The sequence below is a fragment of the Scyliorhinus canicula genome, chromosome 25 (genome assembly GCF_902713615.1).
Source record: "Scyliorhinus canicula chromosome 25, sScyCan1.1, whole genome shotgun sequence".
Classification (NCBI taxonomy): Eukaryota; Metazoa; Chordata; class Chondrichthyes; order Carcharhiniformes; family Scyliorhinidae; genus Scyliorhinus; species Scyliorhinus canicula.
The window spans coordinates 12,900,415-12,915,684 of record NC_052170.1 but is presented as its reverse complement, the minus strand read 5'-3'; the positions used below and the strand labels follow the sequence as shown (position 1 = coordinate 12,915,684).

General features: G+C 45.5%; 1 protein-coding gene across 9 annotated transcripts in view; it reads right to left on the bottom strand.

The window, feature by feature from the left end:
• The window catches only part of LOC119957052 (dedicator of cytokinesis protein 7-like), a 179,182-nt gene that overhangs the window by 47,908 nt on the left and 116,004 nt on the right, over nucleotides 1-15,270 (bottom strand). For 5 of the 9 annotated variants that reach the window (XM_038784661.1, XM_038784663.1, XM_038784665.1 and 2 more), the window contains 8 exons: nucleotides 14,578-14,673; nucleotides 10,511-10,651; nucleotides 9,350-9,463; nucleotides 7,576-7,746; nucleotides 7,193-7,332; nucleotides 4,366-4,535; nucleotides 2,611-2,768; nucleotides 797-979 (listed from right to left, as the gene is read on the bottom strand). In XM_038784661.1, coding sequence (XP_038640589.1) covers nucleotides 797-979; nucleotides 2,611-2,768; nucleotides 4,366-4,535; nucleotides 7,193-7,332; nucleotides 7,576-7,746; nucleotides 9,350-9,463; nucleotides 10,511-10,651; nucleotides 14,578-14,673 — 1,173 coding nt within the window. Of the gene's footprint in view, nucleotides 1-796; nucleotides 980-2,610; nucleotides 2,769-4,365; nucleotides 4,536-6,258; nucleotides 6,904-7,164; nucleotides 7,333-7,575; nucleotides 7,747-9,349; nucleotides 9,464-10,510; nucleotides 10,652-14,577; nucleotides 14,674-15,270 lie in introns of those variants that run through there. The other 4 variants (XM_038784662.1, XM_038784666.1, XM_038784668.1 and 1 more) reach the window with 2 other exon arrangements.

The window sequence follows — 15,270 nt, the reverse complement described above, 5'->3', positions numbered from 1 at the left end:
CGGAGACTGTTCCAATCAAGGGCTTTTACAACACAAAGACTCTGGTGGAAGGGACTGGCAGCTTTTCAGTCTGCAGTCCTGTAGTTTCATTAACCGTTTCATTAGCGTTGAGGTTCAGGCGCCGACACAAACGTACGTAATCCACACATAAAACTTCTTTAGCTTTTCAGAAATCTGTTGTGTGAATGATTGGAGTCTAGCTGTGGCCAGGATGCATTTATACGAGTACGGCTTTGGTGCCAGGAGGTGAAAATAATTTTTTTAAAATATTAAGCTCCTTAGATCTTATGGTTCAATAAGACGCACTGTTGCCATTTTCAGTATGAAGTAAAACATGTATCCTTTTGATAGATGGGGGCCACAGAGTTTAATGGGGCAGTACCAATGAGGAAGTGGCAGCGGTTTGAAAGATGACAAAGATTCCTAACATAACATTGATTGCAACAGTTCTCATTAGTTATTTAACGTAATGCTCCTTTTATTTGGGTTAACTTCCTGGTCTTCTTCCAATAGCAAGCATGCTCATGGTGGTCTATCATAGTCACACCATTTGTCAAATTTTGCCTGATTATGCTCCTTGTGATATATTTACTAGTTTAAAGGTGCTATATAAATGCAAGTTTATGTCACTTGCCAACTCGCTATGTCTAACTCAAAGAGAGGGTAACAAAGACTACACCTTAATGGACCATATATCTGACTTTGGCAGAAGGAAATGTAGAGCCTTTACTGAAATTAAACTGTTGTCACAGACACCCACTCACAAATGACAGGCCCCACAGCTCCTTGTGCTTACCTTGTATTCGAAGCAGGATATGCAGAGATACAGCAAGTCCAGCAGCCGGTTCAGCTGGAACACCGACAGATCGGTGAACCATTTCTGCAGGATCTCCTCATCTGCGTTCTTCAGGACCCAGAGGAAACAGATGAGAAGGATACGACTTGATTCGGCCGACAGGGTGGAATACTGCCGGCTGGGCTACACGGGCAGAGGAATTTGCATTACAGCTGGTCCAGCTACAGTACATACCACAGCAGTCAAAGTCTGTTTTCAGACTTTTGTCAGTAATGAATATCACTGGAGGTCAGGGAGTCTGTCTACTTAAAATAATTCCTCCCACCCTCCCCCAAGCAAAAATAAGCTGAAACAAATTCCTATTGCACATGGCATTGGTAGGTTTGTGGCAGCGTAATACAGCAGGTTGGTACCAGGGTTTGGAGTAACAAGATGTGTCTACTTTTACAATACCTTTGTGATTTTCCAGTCTCACCTCCACTAAAGAGAAGGTGGTTGGTGGTGAAGGAGGGGAATAAATGTAAAAGTCGCCAAAGTCCCAGAGAGCTGCTCTTCCTTTTGAGAGCTGACTGGCGGTGATTTAACCTGAGGGCCATCACAACTCAGGCGAGGGGCAAGGTTGAGCAGTCCAAAGATGTGCACGTTAGATTTATTGGCCATGCTAAATTGCCCCTTAGCATCCTGCAGGGATAGGATGGAGGGGTGGGCCCAGGTAGTGTGTGCTTTTGGAGGGTCAGTGCAGATCTGATGGGTTGCATGGCATCCTTCTGCGATGTAGGGATTCTATGATTCGAAGGCGGTGAGTAACCTCAGCTTTCTATGGGAATTGAACCTGCCCTGTGAGTATTGCTCTGCATCATGAACCAGCCCTCCATTCGACTGAGCTCATCAATCACCGGTTGAAGGAGAGGAATAATAGAACAATATGTAAATAAGGGCAAAGACGATCATTCAATATCAAAGCAAATTACTGCGGATGCTGGAATCTGAAACAAAAACAGAAAATGCCGGACAATCTCAGCAGGTCTGACAGCGCCTGTGCAGAGAGAAGGGAGCTAACATTTCAAGTCTGGATGACTCTTTGTCAAAGCTCCCTTCTCTCCCCAGACGCTGTCAGACCTGCTAAGATCATTCAATCATGCGTCAGTCTATAAATATCAACACTAGCCCCACCCCGTTAAGAGATTCCAGGTGTTTGTCAACTAATCCCAGCTGCCAAACCCACAAGTCCATTCCTCGTGTTAATCGCCCTGAGAAAACTGCTGAACTGGTTCAAAATGACTTTCTTTTTCTGTTTCTTCACAGATTTTCCTGGCACAACTTGAACAGAACATTAACCAAATTGTTGAGACATCTGGGTGGACAGCCTGTCAGCTTCTCAGCAGGGAAATGGTGATCAGAGAGGGAAATACTTGTGCAAGCCTGGATTTCATTTTTCTGCATCTTCTCCACAAACATTTCAACAATTTTTACAGTCCTCTGTATACATAATTAATGTCACAAAAACATAGCCACCTTGAGCTTGATACCAAATGCACAAACGACAGTTACTGGGGCAAAATACACGCACAGCAAAGGGGAGTGGACAGGAATACCCGATTCAGATACAGTTACAATGTAGAACGGCGAACCAATCTGAAAAGCACTAAGGGCAGAATTCTCCAGCCACACTAATTTACCGAGTGGTCACGCAGCTTTGCCTTGAAAGGTGTGTTTGACCCCTTTAACTGTGAGGCATCGAACGGTCAAAATAAATAAACAATCACTGGAACAAGCTCATACAGATGATGCACTGTCACTGATTGGTGTCCTACCAGAACAGGAAGCTGGAATGGGGAACCTCTGTTGGGGTGAGGAACAGGCGACCCTGCTATTGCCATGGCGATTGTCTGACTGATCATGCTGCTGTTTTCAGCGTCCACTTCATCCATCGTCGAGGCAGTGAAACGGCCCTTCTGATTGCCATTTTCTGCTGGGGAGGGGAAGCAACAAGTATTTACTTCAGAACTTTGTGAAGAGATAAAGATAAGTGATTAGCTTTCAATTCCCACCATGTTTCACAGGCTTGTGTGCTGGGGCGTAATTTGAGTAGATAGCAATCACCACTATCCCAGACACTGCTCACAATCACGTCAATCACCATCTTTTCATCTCTGATTTTAATCTCTTCTGTATTATTTTACCTCTTCTGCCAACCATTTTTGTTTCTACTCAGGTTTTTTTTTTTGAAGGCCTGAAATCCTTTTAGTTCCTTTCTAATTCCCTTGGTCCTCACAGCCTTTCTCCAATTCAGATTGATTGCTCCTAGGTCCGTCTGTTCTCAAATTCCTCCATGGCCTTGCCACTTCCTAGTTCTGTGACCTCCTCCAGCCCTATTATCGTCAGGGATTTTTGCATATTACCAATTCTGGCCACTTGTACATCCCTGATGTTCTTCACTGCACCATTGATGGTCATGTCTGTTAGGAAAGAGTTAATGTTCCCAGTATTTAAGTTAGAACTGGGGTCTTAATCGTTTAATATTTTGCACTTATTATTTAATAGACTGCGCCAATATATAAAGGGGATACAGGTGGCACTGTTTTGTTGATGGAGAACCGAATACAATAAATTTGGAGTTGAAGAAGTCAAGACTTGCTTCCTAGTTCTTATTGTATAGCTACCATCGGAGCTGAACAATGCCTTCAGTTGCTTAGCCCTGAAACCTCGCCGCCTCTTCTCCTCATTTAATATGTTGATTAATACGTAGCACTCTGGCCAAAGTGCTTTCCTCCGTTAAAGAAGCTTTATAAATGCGGTTTTGAGCTTTTCATGGCAGATATCCTGTCTGCACTAACCAAGAGAGAAGAACAAATCACTGCAACTCTGTGTGCTCTGACATTTTAAAAAACTTATTCTTTCATGGGATGTGTGCCAGCACTTGATACCGGACCCTATTCGCCCTTGAACCGAGTGCTTTTGCTGAGCTATTTCAGAGGCCAGTTAACAGTCAAACATATTGCTGTTAGACTGAGTAAGGATGGCAAATTTATTTTCCTAAACGACATTAGTCAACCGGGTGGGTTTTTACAACAATCCAGAATAGCTTCTTGATCACCATTAGACTCTTAATTTCTGGTTATTTTATTGGTTGAATTTAAGTTCCAATGGCCTCGAGTGACTGTCTGTTTGTGCATTCTCCCAGTGTCTGGGTAGGTTTCTTCCGGGTGTTCTGGTTTCCTCCCACAGTCCAAAGATGTGCGGGTTAGGTAGATTGGCCAAGCTAAATTGCCCCTTAACGGGCAGGTTAGATTATGGGATTACGGGGATAGGGTGAGGTGGACACTTGCAAAATAGGCAGAGTGCTCATTCGAAGGGTTGGTGCAGACCCGATGGGCCGAATAGCCTCCTTCTGCACTGGACGAATTCTACGTGCCATGGTGGGATTCGAACATGGGTTCCCAGGGTATTATACTGGATTAATAGTACAGTGACAATACACTATGACACCACCTCTCTTTATGCTACACTTTGAACTCCAGTTAACCTACATCATTAGTGATATTGTGAAAGAGAGGGCCGTTTCCTACCTGTAAAATCATACAGCTGCGGCAAGGTGTCCATGACAACGGCGATCAGTGGTAAATATAGCTTAGCCACGTGGGCCTTCACCTCGCAATCGGTGTAACGAAGGTCTGCATCGTGGCTGCACATCAGGTTGTGGATTGCGCCAATCGCCTTTTTATGCAGAAAGAACAATCTGGAAAAAAGTACACACACACATACAAGGTGAACCTATTTGCAGACTGCAACAGGCAACCAGTTAACGGTCAGCCAGTGCTGTCATAAATGGTGGGTGTTTGCAATTGTTATACTGCCTCTGCTTGAACCATAAAAAATATCCAACGGTAAAAATACTTGCAATTATGTAGTGTTTATTAATTATTATAATGGCAAACATGGCGGCCATTTTGTGTCAGCAATATCTCACAAACAGCAAAGACGATCCTTTTTGAAGTGTAAGGAGTTCCCTGGTTCAAGTGGGGTGCACTAAGCTACAATCCTCTGCATTCCCAGGCATTGCTGTCCATTACAACTGACACATCATGCACATTTCCTCAACTCTAGATTCTCTCTGTGGCAATCAGCTGTAACTCTAGCATATGAAAAAATGAAATGGAAATCGCTATTGTCACAAGTAGGCTTCAAATGAAGTTACTGCGAAAAGCCCCTAGTCGCCACATTCCGGCGCCTGTTCGGGGAGGCTGGTACGGGAATTGAACCGTGCTGCTGGCCTGCCTTGGTCTGCTTTAAAAGCCAGCTCATTAGCCCTGTGCTAAACTAGCCCCTAATGTAACCAGCATATCTGTTCATTCCAGACAATATCATTACATTTAACAATTCTGAAAAGAACATGAAAAAATAGAAGGACTAGGCCATCCAGCCCTTCGTATCTGCTCCTCCATTCAATGAGATCATGGCTGATCTTCTACTTGAACACCATTTTCCTGCACCATCACTGTATCATCCCTGATGAAACATCCCTGATGTTTTTAAAAACTAAATTTAGAGTGCCCAATTCATTTTTTCCAATTAAGGGGCAATTTAGCATGGCAAATAACCTACCCTGCTGATCTTTTGGGTTGTGAGGGTGAAATACAGGGAGAATGTGCAAACTCCACATGGTCATTGACCCAGAGCCGATATCGAACCTGGGACCTCAGTGCCGTGAGGCAACAGTGCTAACCCCCTCGATGTTTTTTTATATAAATTTAGAGCACCCAATTCTTTTTACTCCAATTAAGGGGCAGTTTAGCGTGGCCAACTGACCTACCTTGCACATCTTTTTAGGTTGTGGGGGTGAGACCCACGCAGACACGGGGAGAACATGCAAACTCCACATGGACAGTGACCCAGGGCCGGGATTCGAACCCAGGTCCTCAGTGCCGTGAGACAGCAGTGCTAACCACTGCGCCACAGAGCTGTCCACTTCTCTTGGTGTTTTTAACATGTAAACATCTCTTGCTCTGTCTTGAACATACGCAATGATTGAGCCCTCTCTGGAGTAGAGAATTCCAAAGTTACACCACCCTTTTGAGTGAAGAAATTTCTCCTCAGCTCAGTCTGAAATGACCTGCCCCTTATTTTGAGACTGTGCCCCTGGTTTGAGACATCCCAGCCAGGGGAAACATCGCTCCCATTTCTACCCTATCGAGCCCTGTAAGAATTTTGTCTGAATGAGATCACCTCTCATTTCTTTTTAAGAGTAAAATTTAGAGTACATAATCCAGTTTTTCCAATTAAAGGGCAATTTAGCGTGATCAATCCACCTACCTTGTGTTGTGGGGGTGAAACACACGCAAACACGGGGAGAATGTGCAAACTCCACACGGACAGTGACCCAGAGCCGGGATCGAACCTGGGACCTCGGCGCTGTGAGACTGCAGTGCTAACCACTGCGGCACCGTGCTGCCCTTCACTTCTCATTCCCAACAGCTTGTTTGTTTACCGTTTTATCACATTTCTCTGGGTGTCCCAATGTACTTCATGTACAATAAATTACTTTAAAGTGCAGTCTATATTTAATGGGAAAACAACGGCAGTCATTTTGCATGTGACAAGACCCCACACACAGCAATGAGACCACGGTCTGGTTAACATCTTTTGAAAATAAACCCAGCTTGGGATAAGTTTGAAGTTTGCTTTGAGAAATCCTGGGAGATGATATATAAATGCAAGTTCATTGTCAATCAGCACAGTATAGGGACTGGGTCAGAGACGATGAAAGGAAAACCTGGGATTCGCTGGAGGGTCAGTATCTACCATGCTCTACTTCCATTCACTCAGCACAGCTCAGGAATGTTTACTTTCCAAATCCTTTAATCCCCACTTTTTCTAAAGGCTTTTAGACAATGATACCGAAAGTTATAGAGGCATTAAAGACCCTTCAGTCTTTTGCTCAACTGGCAATAGCTCCCAACATAGACTTTGAAGAGTATGAAACCCGAGGCCCATCACAGTAGAGGCAAAATTCTGTCCGCAGCATTGCAGTTGCAGTTCCCAGAAGTGGGAACTAGATCCCAGGAATGTCTCTAACTGGACATTCATAGTGTTGTTGCTCTGTTTATTTGGCAAGTGAGGGCAGCACGGTGGCCTAGTGGTTAGCATAACCGCCTCACGGCGCTGAGGTCCCAGGTTCGATCCCGGCTCTGGGTCACTGTCCGTGTGGAGTTTGCACATTCTCCCCGTGTCTGCGTGGGTTTTCGCCCCCACAACCCAAAAATGTGCAGAGTAGGTGGATTGGCCACGCTAAATTGCCCCTTAATATAAAAAAAAAATAATTGGGTAATCTAAATTTATAAAAAAAATAAAAAAAAAATAAAAAATATTTGGCAAGTGAGAATGGGGAGTTTTTACCCTTCAACATCAGGTTCAAGGATCATGGCCAGTTCAGTCAATAGCAATCCAACGAGAAAATGCTGCTGTCGAAACGGTACGGACATCTCAAACATGTTGGCTATCTTCTGATCCTGAACGAGCATGGAAAACCCTGAACTCTGCAGAACAAAGTACAATCCTGGTCAGCAGCAAATCAAATATAGTTCACGCAACATGTCCTTGCCGGACAGTTTTAATTCCACCCTTTCAGACGGCGCACGCCTGATCATGTTAATACACACGGGTAAAATAAATTCTCATCTTACCTCTGGCCAATTACCTTAAATTTCTAAGTAAATCTCTTGCCGGCGCCACCCTGCTCAAATCTTCCATTGAAGGGGCTGCATCAGGAAGGTGCTTACCTGGGAGGTGGCTGAGGAGACCGATGGGGACGGGGATGCAGGTGGAGACAGTGTGCTGCACGGAAGGTTTAATGTGATGTAGTGTTCATGACTGCAGATAATGCGGATGAAGTCCAGTCGTAGAGCGATGAGCGCATTTGGGTTCTGTGAATTCTGCAGCTTATTACTGACCTTTAGATGGGAGAAGGGAGGGGGGGGGGGGGGAGAGAGAGAGAGAGAGAGAGAGAGAGAGAGAGAGAGAGAGAGAGAGAGAGAGAGAGAAAACACAATGAGCACAGATCTGGAACAACACTGATACTACACTACTCCATTGTCCAAAGCCTTCCTGCCTCATCCCTGTATTGGATGCAAATCTCCCAGTTCCAGGCCATAGCTCAGTTTTGCTCAAATTTGATCCTCTCACTTTCCACATGGTAAGAGTTCAGCTTGTGGCCTGCGCCACACATGACAAGGTCAAAGCAAGTTGAACTCAAAAAACTATTCAGTGAAGGAGGAGACCAGAGGTCAATCTTCACTCAATTTAGATTTATCCACAAAGTGAAACATTCCAAGCATTTAGCTCCTAACCCGGCGGAACACCCCAGTGTAAACGCGAGTCGCTTTCTCAGTGTTTGAATAATGAATGTGCTCCACCTCTTTATCTTTACCTTTAATTAACAGAGCAGAATGCAGAGAGAATTATCCTGTTTTCTTTAGAACCCTTAAGATTGACAAATGGCTGTATTTATAGGAATGGGCATTAAACCATAGAATTCTTACAACACAGGAGACCATTTGGCCCATCATGTCTATGCTGGCTCTTCAAACGAGCAATGCGCTGACTGCTATTGCTCTGCCTTCTCCCTGAACCCTGCACATTCTTCCTTTCGGACAATAATCCAATTCCCCCTTGGAAAGCCTCGACTGAACCTGCCTCCGCCACACTCTCACGCAGCGCAAACCAGATCTTAAACCACCCGCTGCCGAGTGTCTGGCACTGCTTATTTGCAAATATCCTCCATTTCTTCAATCTATTGATAACGGCAAACACTTGGGTGATGTTAGCTATGGGTTAATCCCCTGGTGCGGCCAGTCACTCTGATTAGGAGCTGCCTATTCACCTTCATGCCTCTGCCACCTTTATGTAAAAAATAAGGAGAATATTGGGTGGGGGGGAAGAAATGAAAAAGAAAAGTTGGCAATGGATTTGGACACAGGCTAGCTTTTAAATAGAACTGTTCTCATTCTGAACAAAAAGGTCACTGACAGAACCATTTACTCTTTTTCTCTCTCCATAGATGCTACCTGACTTGTTGAGCGTTTCCAGCATTTCAGGACATTCATAGCATTTCATATTTAAACTATTAATGAAATTGCCTGGCCACACTTCTATCGTCCAGCTTCTTCATTCTCGCTTAAGTACTGGACAGCAATGCACAGCGATTAAGTGAGTCAAAGACCAAACTACAGTTATCCAGAGGTGAAAGATAGGTTTGCTGCTGTAATGAACAAGGACCAGGCTGTATTAAAACATGCTGACCCTTGCGTATATTTTAGAATTGCCTGGGTTTTTTTTTAATGGGGACCACCAGTAGACACCTCCAAAACTAATGGAAGTCCTACTCTGTATTATAGCACCATGACTTTTTCTTTTTCCTGGTAGGATGTAGAAGCCTCAAGTCTGGAAAAATGTAAGTTCACCAAAAGTTAAAATTATTCAGAGGTGCTTAGATAATCAGGGCTCCTGCATCCAATTTCTCAGCAATTCCCTTGGCTTCAGTAGTCAGCACAATACCTGTTTGTAGTACATGCGAATGAGGCTGAAAACATATCCTCGGTCCATCAGGGAGAGCAAATCATTGAGGAAGAATGCCAAGCTGGTATTCAGCCGTTCCACCAATTCAATATCCTGAAAAAGATGCACATACGCACAGAAGAGGGAGATCACAAATGTTGAAATATATTGAGGACGACAGTCAGAATAGCAAAAGCATCCTCAGCCTCGGGAGTTGCTTTCCAGAACAAGAGCCCCTGTTTATCCTCCGTAGGCTACAGATATGATCAAGAAAAATAGTAATGTCACGAAAATATCAGGCAAACCCAATAAACTGGGAAGCTTTTAGCTGAGTATGTATCTTTTAAACTATCGGAAAATATAGGAACATAGAACAGTACAGCACAGAACAGGCCCTTCGGCCCTCAATGTTGTGCCGAGCAATGATCACCCTACTTAAACCCACGTAACCCGTATACCCGTAACCCAACAATCCCCCCATTAACCTTATACTACGGGCAATTTAGCATGGCCAATCCACCTAACCCGCACATCTTTGGACTGTGGGAGGAAACCGGAGCACCCGGAGGAAACCCACGCACACACGGGGAGGACGTGCAGACTCCACACAGACAGTGACCCAGCCGGGAATCGAACCTGGGACCCTGGAGCTGTGAAGCATTGATGCTAACCACCATGCTACCGTGAACATAAAGGGTTTGAGTAAGGTGTGTCCAGAACCAAGGGTCACAGTCTGCAGATTCAGGGTAAACCATTTCGGACAGAGATGAGGAGACATTTCTTCACCCAAAGAGTGGTGAGCCTGTGGAATTCATTACCACAGGAAGTAGTTGATGCTAAAACATTCAATATATTCAAGAAGCGGCTGGATATAGCACTTGGGGAGAATGGGGTCAAAGGCTATGGGGAGAAAGCAGGATTAGGCTATTGAGTTGGATGATCAGCCATGATGGTGAGGAATGGCGCAGCAGGCTCGAAGGGCCAAAAGGCCTCCTCCTGCTCCTATCTTCTCTGTATCTATGTATGTATGTTAGACATTCAAAGGAGGAGGCAAGGTGTGAATTTTGCATTTAGGTTCTAAAAGGTAGATTCACGAAATGAAGGTAATTAAGTTTCGACTCCTGAAGAGGTTAGTTCAGGTAAAAACAGTAAAACTCTTACCTTCTGGAACCTGCTGACAATGTCTGCGGTAATCATGCTGGCTAAAGCCGTTACATCATCCACAAATCTCTCCGGGAATCTCATTTTCCGTAGGGCTTCCAGTTTGTCCGAAAGATGGAGATGATGGCCTATACTTTTCACCTATTTCAAAACAAGCACATCAGTCAGTGCACTGTGAGGCGGGCCTCCAGAATCAATCTTACAGGAGGATTGTACGACACAAAAATTGGTGGTGTGGTAAATAGTGAGGAGGAAAGCCTTAGATTACAGGACCATTTAGATGGGCTGGTTAGATGGGCAGAACAGTGGCAAATAGAATTTAACTCTGAAAAGTGCAATGCATTTCGGGGGGGAAACTAACAAGACAAAGGAATATACAATGAATGGCAGGAGCATAGGAACTACAACGGGTCAGAGGGATCCTGGTGTGCACGTCCATAGATCCCTGAAGACAGCAGGACAGGGAGATAAGGTGACGAAGAAGGCATATGGGAAACTTGCCTTTATTACGCGAGGCATAAAATATAAGAGCAGGGAGGTATAATAGAGCTGTATAAAATTCTGATTAGGCCACAGCTGGGGTATTGTGTACAGTTCTGGTCGCCACACTATCGGAAGGAAGTAATTGCACGGGAGAGGGTGCAGTGTTTCAGCTATCAAGGGACATTGGATAGGCTTGGGTTGTTTTCTTTGGAGCAGAGTAGGCTGGGAGAGGGACCTGATTGAGGTGTATAAATTTGTGAAGGTCATAGATACGGTGGATAGGGAACTTTCCCCCTTAAAGGGGTTAATAACCAAGGGTCATAGATTTAAGTTAAGGGACACGAGGTTTCGAGGGAATGTGAGGGGGAATCTTTTCACCCAGAAAGGGCAAGAAGTCCTACAACACCAGGTTAAAGTCCAACAGGTTTATTTCAAATCACTAGCTTTCGGAGCGCATCACAGCATCACACAGACTCACTGACTGACACATCAGCATCGCACGGACTGTCACTGACTGACACATCACAGCATCACACATAGACTATCATTGACACATCACCACATCACGCACAGACTGTCACTGACTGACACATCACCACATCACACAGAGACTGTCACTGACTGACACATCACACACAGACTGTCACTGACTGACACATCACAGCTTCACACAGACACTGTCACTGACTGACACATCACATAGAGACTGTCACTGACTGACACATCACCACATCATGCACAGACTGTCACTGACACATCACAGCATCACACACAGACTGTCACTGACTGACACATCACCACATTACACAGAGACTGTCACTGATTGACACATCACAGCATCACGCAGACTCACTGACTGGCACATCACCCCATCGCACAGAGACTGTCACTGACTGACACATCATCCCATCACACAGAGACTGTCACTTATTGACACCACAGCATCACACAGAGACTGTCACTGACTGAAACATCACCCCATCACAAACAGACTGTCACTGACTGACACATCAGAGCATCACACAGAGACTGTCACTGACTGAAACATCACCCCATCACAAACAGACTGTCACTGACTGACACATCACATTACACAGAGACTGTCACTGACTGACACATCACCACGACACAGACCGTCACTGACTGACACATCACAGCATCACACGCAGACTGTCACTGACTGACACATCACACAGAGACTGTCACTGACTGACACATCACAGCATCACACAGACTCACACATCAGCATCGCACGGACTGTCACTGACTGACACATCACAGCATCACACATAGACTATCATTGACACATCACCACATCACGCACAGACTGTCACTGACTGACACATCACCACATCACACAGAGACCGTCACTGACTGACACATCACATAGAGACTGTCACTGACTGATTTGTCAGTCAGTGACAGTCTCTGTGTGATGCTGTGATGTGTCAGTCAGTGACCGTCTCTGTGTGATGTGTCAGTCAGTGACAGTCTGTCTGTGATGTGTCAGTCAGTGACAGTCTCTGTGTGATGCGTCAGTCAGTGACAGTCTGTGTGTGATGCTGTGGTGTGTCAGTCAGTGACAGTCTCTGTGTGATGCTGTGATGTGTCAGTCAGTGACCGTCTGTTTGTGATGCTGTGGTGTGTCAGTCAGTGACAGTCTCTGTGTGATGCGTAAGTCAGTGACAGTCTGTGTGTGATGCTGTGATGCGTCAGTCAGTGACAGTCTATGTGTGAGGCTGTGATGCGTCAGTCAGTGACAGTCTGTGTGTGATGCTGTGATGCGTCAGTCAGTGACAGTCTGTGTGTGATGCTGTGATGTGTCAGTCAGTGACAGTCTCTGTGCGATGTGGTGATGTGTCAGTCAGTGACAGTCTCTGTGATGTGTCAGTCAGTGACAGTCTCTGTGCGATGTGGTGATGTGTCAGTCAGTGACAGTCTCTGTGATGTGTCAGTCAGTGACAGTCTCTGTGTGATGTGGTGATGTGTCAGTCAGTGACAGTCTCTGTGTGATGCTGTGATGTGTCAGTCAGTGACCGTCTGTTTGTGATGCTGTGGTGTGTCAGTCAGTGACAGTCTCTGTGTGATGCGTAAGTCAGTGACAGTCTGTGTGTGATGCTGTGATGCGTCAGTCAGTGACAGTCTGTGTGTGATGCTGTGATGTGTCAGTCAGTGACAGTCTCTGTGCGATGTGGTGATGTGTCAGTCAGTGACAGTCTCTGTGATGTGTCAGTCAGTGACAGTCTCTGTGTGATGCTGTGATGTGTCAGTCAGTGACCGTCTGTTTGTGATGCTGTGGTGTGTCAGTCAGTGACAGTCTCTGTGTGATGCGTAAGTCAGTGACAGTCTGTGTGTGATGCTGTGATGCGTCAGTCAGTGACAGTCTATGTGTGAGGCTGTGATGCGTCAGTCAGTGACAGTCTCTGTGATGTGTCAGTCAGTGACAGTCTCTGTGCGATGTGGTGATGTGTCAGTCAGTGACAGTCTCTGTGATGTGTCAGTCAGTGACAGTCTCTGTGTGATGTGGTGATGTGTCAGTCAGTGACAGTCTCTGTAATGTGTCAGTCAGTGACAGTCTCTGTGCGATGTGGTGATGTGTCAGTCAGTGACAGTCTCTGTAATGTGTCAGTCAGTGACAGTCTCTGTGTGATGTGGTGATGTGTCAGTCAGTGACAGTCTGTGTGTGATGCTGTGATGTGTCAGTCAGTGACAGTCTCTGTGTGATGTGGTGATGTGTCAGTCAGTGACAGTGTGTGTGTGATGCTGTGATGTGTCAGTCAGTGACAGTCTCTGTGTGAGGCTGTGATGTGTCAGTCAGTGACAAGGCTCTGTGTGATGTGGTGATGTATCAGTCAGTGACAGTCTCTGTATGATGTGTCAGTCAGTGACAGTCTGTGTGTGCTGTGTCAGTCAGTGACAGTCTCTGCATGTGTCAGACAGTGACAGTCTCTGTGTGATGTGGTGATGTATCAGTCAGTGACAGTCTCTGTAATATGTCAGTCAGTGACAGTCTCTGTGTGATGTGGTGATGTGTCAGTCAGTGACAGTCTGTGTGTGATGCTGTGATGTGTCAGTCAGTGACAGTCTGTGTGTGATGCTGTGATGTGTCAGTCAGTGACAGTCTCTGTGTGTGATGCTGTGATGTGTCAGTCAGTGACAGTCTCTGTGTGTCGTGAGGATGTGTCAGTCGGTGACATTTGCTTGTAATAGTGAGCTGCTGATGATCAAGACAAGAAAAGAAAGAGTGGTTAACACTTTGAGCTTGGGACCTCTATCCAAAGGCTCATCGTGTGGTGAGTTAGCTCCTTTAAAACTTAAACAGTCTATTTTTCCTTTCCTGTCAGGTGCCGGTGGATTTGACGTGCATACCCTGTTTTTAGAATACGTGGGATGTTAGTGAATGACAAGAGATCTGACTAAACCAGTGCAATTTTCTGATAAAGCAGGCTGTTTGTAGACATAGAGGCACTCAAATCTTCATGAATAGGCTCAAAGACGTCATGATTGAGTCATGCTCTTACTGAAATTAATTGAGTGAGTGAATGTGTGCGATACAGAAATGTTGAATCATTGCCAGCGCTTACCATCAGCTGAAAGAAAAACCAGGCCTGCTGTAAGGCAGCTTCTCGTACGCTGCTGTTGCTGACCACCCACTGCAAGGCCAATTCCTCGTGGAGCAACTGCACAACACAAATAACAGTCAGTAAAATGAAGAGGCCACATCCCACCATTTTTACCCCCCTATAAATTTAGAGTACCCAATCCCCCCCCCCCCCCCCCCCCCCCCAAACTAAGCAGCAATTTAGCACAGCCAATCCACCTACACTGCACAGCCTTTGCGTTGTGGGGGTGAGACCCACGCAGACACAAGGAGAATGTGCAAAGTCTACACGGACAGTGGCCCAGAGCAGGGATCAAACCTGGGACCTGCCGAGAGGCAGCAATGCTGACCACTGTGCCGCCCTTCACCGCCACCGTCTTTAGGGCCATTAGGGATGGGCAATAAATAAATGAATGAATGAATAAATATTGCTTATTGTCACAACTAGGCTTCAAATGAAGTTACTGTGAAAAGCCCCTAGTCGCCACATTCCGGCGCCTGTTCGGGGAGGCTGTTACGGGAATCGAACCATGCTGCTGGCCTGCCTGGGTCTGCTTTCAAAGCCAACGATTTAGCCCTGTGCTAAACAGCCCCTGACAATGTCCATTGCATTTACTTACAAAGCATCGCCATCTTAAATCTCATCATGCAAGAATATCCTTCAGTTTCTCAATTT